The sequence below is a fragment of the Sapajus apella genome, unplaced genomic scaffold, assembly GCF_009761245.1.
Source record: "Sapajus apella isolate SASKATOON/1434 unplaced genomic scaffold, GSC_monkey_1.0 scaffold38, whole genome shotgun sequence".
NCBI classification, from domain to species: Eukaryota; Metazoa; Chordata; class Mammalia; order Primates; family Cebidae; genus Sapajus; species Sapajus apella.
In genome coordinates, this window is record NW_022436978.1 from 17,214,733 (window position 1) to 17,222,024 (window position 7,292).

At 61.7% G+C, this 7,292-nt stretch overlaps 1 protein-coding gene across 8 annotated transcripts in view; it reads right to left on the reverse strand.

The window, feature by feature from the left end:
- VWA5B2 (von Willebrand factor A domain containing 5B2) overlaps positions 1 to 6,740 on the reverse strand; it is an 11,966-nt gene extending 5,226 nt beyond the window's left edge. For 4 of the 8 annotated variants that reach the window (XM_032298429.1, XM_032298426.1, XM_032298428.1 and 1 more), the window contains exons 1-11: positions 6,454 to 6,692; positions 6,195 to 6,365; positions 3,809 to 4,040; positions 3,479 to 3,636; positions 2,877 to 3,008; positions 2,519 to 2,643; positions 1,979 to 2,134; positions 1,383 to 1,493; positions 1,095 to 1,303; positions 899 to 1,010; positions 244 to 429 (exon numbers count right to left, since the gene is read on the reverse strand). In XM_032298429.1, coding sequence (XP_032154320.1) covers positions 244 to 429; positions 899 to 1,010; positions 1,095 to 1,303; positions 1,383 to 1,493; positions 1,979 to 2,134; positions 2,519 to 2,643; positions 2,877 to 3,008; positions 3,479 to 3,636; positions 3,809 to 4,040; positions 6,195 to 6,365; positions 6,454 to 6,592 — 1,731 coding nt within the window. In that variant the 5' untranslated portion in view covers positions 6,593 to 6,692. The other 4 variants (XM_032298432.1, XM_032298431.1, XM_032298430.1 and 1 more) reach the window with 3 other exon arrangements.
- Between the last annotated feature and the right edge of the window lie 552 nt (positions 6,741 to 7,292).

Below are 7,292 nucleotides of genomic sequence, written 5' to 3' on the forward strand. Positions count from 1 at the left end.
AAAAAAAAAAAAAAAAAAAAAAAAAAAAAATCAAGGGCAACACTTTGCAGGACAACTCAGTGGAAGACCCCATGAGGGGGTCAGGGTGTGACCACCGTGGGAGGCCCAGTGTGACCTCTGTGGAGGCCTAGGGGATAGTAGAGGAGCTTGGTAAAGAGAGACACAGAATGGAAGAAGGGTTTGGAAGATATTTGAGGACTTCTGCCATCCCGGGCCCCCCACCACACCCCAGCCCAGGCCTACCCCTGGTGGGTGGGACCGGAAGCCATCCACCCTGAAGAGTGAGCAGTAACCGAGCAGCTGGTCCCCAGGGTAGAGTGCTGGGATCTCCCGGGGCGTCAGCAGTGCCTCCACGGTGTCGGGCACAAACCAGTCCACAGAGATGTCACTCAAAGCAGGCTCCAGTGCCTTCCGCAGAGCTTGCACCAGCTGTAGGGAGTGGCCAGAGGGAGGGAAAGAGGTGTCATATGGCCAGACAGAGCAGGGAGGCTGCCCTTCCCCTGATGCCATCTGCCCAGCCCCTGAGCTGATGGGGCACAGGGCCACACTGGGGTCAGGAGAAGGAATGAGGGTAGGAACAAGCAGGGAACTGAGTGCTCGGTCCTCACGGCTTGGTCTGTCTCCTGGCCTGAGCTTTGCCACATGGGTGGGGCAAGAGAGGATAAGGCTCAGTCCCAGGACCAAATGAGACTCAGAGGGTGCTCAGAGGCAGTGCTCCCACACCCTTGGCCTTTGCAGCACCAACAGCTCTTCCCCTGATTGGAGTGGGGAAGTGGGGAGACAGCTGGTGAGGGTGCCAGAAGCCCCCTTGGCCTGCCTGGTTTCTGTTTCAGACTTGATGTGTAACTTGGGAGAAAGACTTTCAGGTGTAGGGAATAGGGCCCAGGCTCAAACTCACCATGGGCTGCAGCCTCTCCCCAGGCCTCAGGAAATAGGCCTGGCCCCTGCTGAGGGCAGATAAACCCCGGAGCAGCTGGTGGCAGGTGGGCCCCAGCCCAAAGGAGAAGCATCTGATGAAGGAAAGGAAGCAGCTATGACCTTCAGGAGCCTTATGGGGGCTCAATCGTAGGCATCTGGCTCTGCCCATCCCATACCTGGCTGTCCCCCTGTGCCACCTCATGAGCTCTAGGGTTCGGTGGGTAGTGGCGGCCATGGGTGAGGCCGCAGTGAGCAGGAACAGCTGCCGAGGGTAGGCCCTGTGCTGCGGCTGCCCCATGGCCCAGTCCAGCACAGCCAGCACGTCTGGGGGCCCACTGGGAACCTGCAGGGTCTCAATGCTCTCGCAGATCAGCTGCACAGCATCCTGGAGAGAGAAGGCACAGGCTGGGATGCACTGCGCTGAAACCTCTCTGGAAGGCCCCCAGATCCCGGACCACACTCACGTCACTGCAAGGCCGGCTCTCTGGGAAGAGTGGCTCCACTGACGTCCCAAACACAGCCAGGTTGATGAGTGTCTGGGGCGGGAGAGACTTCACAGCCAAAACAATGGCATCCTGTGGAGAGCCAGGGAGGGCAGTGTGAGGCTGGCCCCAGGGGCCCTGGTACAGAGCAAGGGATGCCAGGTCGCTTGGCTTATCCAGGCCGTGATTCAAGTGAGAGGCCCTGGATGTGAGAGAAAGACTGCAGGTGAGCCCCGAGTGTGAGAAACTGTGTTTGGGGCTCTGGAGGTATACATGAAACCTGAGTCTCCCTGTGGCGGGGTGGACTGGGTGCCAGTCTACGCATGAGAGGCTCTCGGAATCCTGGAGAAACACGTGTGCGTGAATGTGAGCAGGACAGCATGACACTGTCTGTCTGGAGACTGGAGCAGGGCTGCTCTCTAAGGGAATCCCCCTGAGGAGTTGCCATGTGCTTCCCCTTTGGAAGATGGCATTTGAAGCAACAAGGTAACTCCTGGCTTCAAGAGGCTGCCCCCAGCCCACCTCAGACCCACTGCCCCCCTCAACCCCCAGGGCTGCCCACCCCATGCCCCACGGGCCTTGTGCGCTGTGCTGCTGGCATCCAGCAGGAAGAGGAGCTCCCGAGTAGCTGTGCCCAGGTGTCCAGGCTTGGAGCTCAGGTCGGGGCAGAAGCTCAGCACCAGCACAGGATTGAGCAGGATATCCTTGTGGAAGCGCCGCTGCAGGAACCACACCTGAGCAGGGGAGCCCCAAGTCAGCCGGGGCAAGGCTTAGTGCTACCTTGTTGAGGGTGGACAGTGGCACTGGTGCTGGGGCCTTTTACTATCTGATCCACCCAGAGGGACATCTTTTTGTAGTAATTTGAATAAAGGCAGGTGGCTGTCTTCTGCCTATATCAGACCTAGCCTTCGTCCTCTGAGTAACACCCCAGAGAGATTCACATCGACCTTCCAGTGACAATACTCATCTGCCCTCTGTGGTGGTGGGTGGCAGCTGTGGAGAGATCTTGCTGAGAAAAGAGGCCTTCCCCTTCCCCTGCCAACATGAACCTGCTTGCCTGTTTCTTATGCACAAATGCAGCCAAGGCCGGGGTCCAGGCCAGGCCCCTATGGCAGTACCTGCCGGTCCCCGTTACTGTCCCTTCGCTGCAGCCTCTGAAAATCTCGGCGGGCCCTCACCCGGGCCTCGTATTCTGCCGAGCTCAGGCTGCCAGCCTCCAGCAGCAGGTGTGGCTGATGCGGCTCTGAGAGGAGAGGACGCAATTCTGTCAAGGAAGTGCCTGCCCCTGGACCCCAAGTGCCCAGTTTCACTGTCAGGGAGGAGCCTGCAGGTCCAGCCTTCCTGCACCACTGGCTCCGCCCTCACAGATGACTCAGTCCATCTGGCTGGACCCGGGAAACCTGTGCTTGAGAAATGCTTCCCCCATTCATACAGAAGCGGGTCAGAGCTGGCCCACGGTGTGCCCCAGTCTCTCACCACTGGGGTGCAGCAGGATCTCCAAGGCCCGATCACAGTGGTGGCCCTCTGCCAGTGTGACACAGATGGTGGCTGCAGAGCTGGCATGTGGGGGGGCATCTGCCCGCAGGGCATGAGAGGGGCTCTCCAGGCCTGAGGAGCACAGAGGCAGGAAGGGGAGATGCAGCCATCACACCTTTCCATAGACAGCAACTGATGGCCGATCACCGCTGACTCAGTCAGCTTAGAGTCTGCTCTCTAGGATCAGATGGACGAGGGAGGATGTGCCTGCTTTCATGGGCTGGGAGGTTGATTCCAGCTGGGTTCCTGGCTGGTCGAAGAGCCATGCACCAGCCAGCTGCTGATTTAGCATCCACCCCCTACCTTCTGCGTAAGGAAAATCTACTTCATCCCACTGGTGGGTGGGATGGGATAGAAATAAATTACCTCGATAAAGTTAGGGATGTGTGTGTTGGGGAGAGGTGACCTGGGTGTTCCGGAGTCTTGGGGCCCTGCCTTTTTGTCCTGTTTTCCTCCCATCCCTGAGCCTCATTTCCCTTCCAGTCACTACACTGGGAGGTGTGGGCATCTGAAAAGAGGCCAGGCCAGCCAGAGGCACCCACCTGCAAGCAGGCATGGCCCAGTCACCAGCATCTCGAAGGAGAAGGTATACGGGGCAGGGCAGCGGGCAGGACCTGAGAACACATCCCGAGGGGCAGCCGGCTCCTCCCAGGCCAGCCCTTCCTCCTGAGGGCTGCCTACCCCGAAGCAGCTGGTGGGGCTGGAAGGGAAGGGAGCAGGAGGAAGGTCACTGGGCCACTGGGAAGGCCCCTAACCCCTCCAGCTGACTGGCCTCAGCCCTTCTTCACCCTTCCCATCCCCTGGGGTACCCTCCAATGCCCCCTCACCCGCACTAGACCCAGAGAAGCCGAGGGAGGGACGAAGAGAATCACCATAGGCCCAACCTGTCGTCACAGAGCCCCGGAGGCCTGGGGGGGCCCGGCAGGCCCGGCGGGGCCAGCGGGGTGAGCACAGTGGGCAGAGCCACATGCAGCACCCCATCAGGCCTTGAGGGCAGCTCCCGGCTGCTGTGCAGGGTCACCGTCATGGTGCCAGCCGCAGCGATAAGGCCTGTGGGCAGCACCAACGTGGACCAGGCCTGGGCCAGATCCAAGACAAGATGACCTATGATGGGTGAGAAACGGGGTCAGAGCACGCTGGAAGCAGAGGAGAGGGAGGAAGCTAGAGGTGGGAGCAGGCACGGAGTCAGGGAGCCTGGGCAAGGGGGGCTTTGTGTGTTGGCACTGGGCTAATGCACTGGTGACATGGGATGGTGGCATGAGATGAATCATGGTGAGAGGCAGGCTAATGGGGGATGGGTCCGCTGTCATCAGGCAAGAGCGCGATGACGTCCTTACTAACAGAAGGCTGAGGAGAAGGGGTCCTGTCCACTCTCAAGGTCCCGGGATACCCACAGCCTCTGCCCCCTCCCCCTGCCTGCCTCTTTCCATTCAACCCCTGGCCACCGTCCCTTGTGGGTAGACACCTCCCTGTGGCCTGGGACACGTTATGCTTATAAATCTCCTGCTCATGAATTACCTGGGGCTCCCCCACTGCCCACTAAGGTGGCTCCCGAATTCTCTACTCCTCTCAGGCAGGAGGAGAAGAGAAGCAGGAGGCAGGCTAGAGGACATGAATCCCCACTGGCACCGCACGCACTGTTTTATTCAGCTCCTGGGCTTATGTGGGGACTGGTGGGTCTGCTAAAGGAACAGCGACCAGCCATGTACACCACCGCTGAGGTCTGGCCCCAGCCCACCTTCACGGCCCTGCTGAACCTCACTTCCTCACAATGACCAGCTGTTCATCCTTTCAATAAATTCTTGCTGAATAATTGAAAGGAGGAAAAACACGGAAGACAAGGAGGAAAAGGGCTTCCATCCCAGCCAGCTGATACAGTGGAGAAAGCACAGCAGCAAGTCTGAAATACCAGATCTGTGATCTCTAATTGAGTCTTCTGGCAACTCTCTACTGAGGAGCCTCAGTTTCCTCGTCCATAAAGTGGGGATCATAGTAACTATGTGATTGTGGTGAGGAACAAATGAGGCAATGCATGCAACACACCCAACATATAAATCAGTGACCCCTGCTATGACTTTCATCCCTCATAACAGGAGGAAGGGGAGCAACGCTGGCATTACCTACTACTCAAAGGAGAGTAGGGCTTCAAAGGAGGTGATGCCAGCGATTGTGAACTGTAAATCACTACCAACGGGGCATTTTATTGTCATAACCCACTATAACCTACAGATGAGCAGCTGCCTCCACCCTCCGCTTAACCGAGTCCTGTCCTTTCAGTCATAGGCTGCGTCTACCTCCTCGTGAACATTCTGGGTCCTCAGCCCGAGCTCACTCTAGCCTCTAACCACAAGCCTCTAACCTGCTGGGCTTATGCCAACTCTCAACACCACTGGGTTCCGTTCCTCTTCTTACCTGGACTGTAAATCCCATGGGCAGGAATCAAAGGAATGTATGAAGGAATCAATGAAAGAGCCAGGTACAAGCCAGCACACAGCACAGGGCTGGGCTTCCGTCCCTTCCCCCCGACACTCACTGGGCCTCCTAGGGCCAGGGTCTGTGTGAGGTGCTGGGATTTGGAGAAGCTCCAGCGGGAGACAGACACGCCCATCTGTGACAATGACTCCCCCTCGTAGGTGCAAAAGGCCGGGGGAGCCAGGAAACAGTGCAGCTAATTATTTCTGGGGGAGTCAGGGAGCGTTTCCCAGGGAGTGACATTCAGTGGATCTAAAGGACAAGTACGAATTTGCTCGATAGAAGACGGGAGGAGAGAGCAGAGGTGGGAAGGGACCTGTCAGTCAGCGTGGCCAGTGGGGTGGTACCTGGTGTGTGGGGTCGCGGGGAGAGGGATGGAATGGAGGGAGAGGGAGGGCCTTGGCTGCTGGGCCCAGGATTCTACACTTGATCCACTGGCCCGTGGGGCCGGGCTGAGGTGTGCAGCCTAAAAGGTAAGGGGCCGGAGGGGACCATGGGGGAAGGCTCCCTTTGCAGCCCCCTAGAGAGACCGGTCGCCTGTGCGCCCCCCGCAAGCCCTGTGCTGCCTGCTGTCTGTCTCCCTGGCTGGGAACCTTCGGGCCACGTTCTCCCAGCACCTGGCGCAGGTCAGGTGCCCAGCCCAGGACTGTTGAATACCGGGATGAGCCAATGAATGCACAAGGCAGCGCCCGGAGGAAGGGGGGGGAGGGGAGGAGGCCGAGCGGGTGCGGGAGCCCAAGCTGTGCCCGGCCTGCGGGAGCGCGGGTGCGGCCGCGCGGGACTCACCCTGCGCGCAGCGACGGGGCGTCGGGGTCCCCAACCCGGGGCCCAGCGCGCGGCAGCAGGCGGCCTGCGAGCGGCGCCGGCTCTGCAGCTGGAAGGAGACGCGGCGTCCGGCGGCCTCGGCCTCGAAGCCGGACACCACCTCGGCCTCGGCCAGCGGGTACACGAACACGCCTGGGGAGGGCGTCGGGAGGCGGCGTCGGACCCCGCCCGGCGCCCGCCCGCCCCGCGCCGCCCCGCCTGCGCCCCGCCCGGGCCTCACCGTCCACCGGCTGCGGCTGCGGGTTGCGGTAGGTGAGCCGGGCCCGCACGCTGAGGCAGGGGCCGTTGGCGCAGGCCCGGACCCAGGAGTCCGTGAGCGGCAGCGGCGTCCAGCTGGAGGGGCAGTACAGACCGGGCATGGCGCCGGGGGGCCGGCCCTGCGGGAACGCGCCCGGGGAGCGGGGCACAGGGGGACGCGGCGCCCACCCCGCGCTCCAGAGGCCAGCGCGAGAGTCTCACTCCAGCTCCGGGACACGCCTGCCGGGGCGCGAGGCCGAGCGGGGGCTCCTGCGGGCGACAGGTGGCGGGGCAGATAAGGGGGCGCGGACGTGGTGGGGAGGGGGGCATCCTCGCGCGTTACCTGGGCAGCCGGGGCGGAGTGCGGCGGGGGCGCTGGCCGCGGAGGGTGAATGATTAACGAGCGCTCGGGCGCCCGGCAGTCCCACCGCAGCTCCCCCGGGTGGGGGCGGCCACAGCTGTTCCCCTGCCCGCTCCCAGCCTTGCCGCCACCCTGGTACCTGCCGGCCCCCCGGGGCTCTCCGCGGCCGCCAGCTGTCGGAAGCGGCGCGGGTGAAGAAGGAAGATGCTTCCGGAGGGCGGAGGTTTAAAGGGCCCGAATCCCCCCGGAGGTCCCCGGTCCGGCGAGGGAACGCGGGGGCGGGGTGGAGGGGGCGCCGAAAGGGCCTGGGTCTTTCTCTCCCTGGTCCCTCATCCGACGGGGGTGCTGGCCGGGTAGGAAGGGGACTGGGGTGGGAAGAGCGAGCTGGGGAGGCGAAGAGAGGGGGTCTTTGGGAGGCAAGCCCGGGAGGCGTGTCGGGCCTGAGAGCCCGCGGGAGCCGC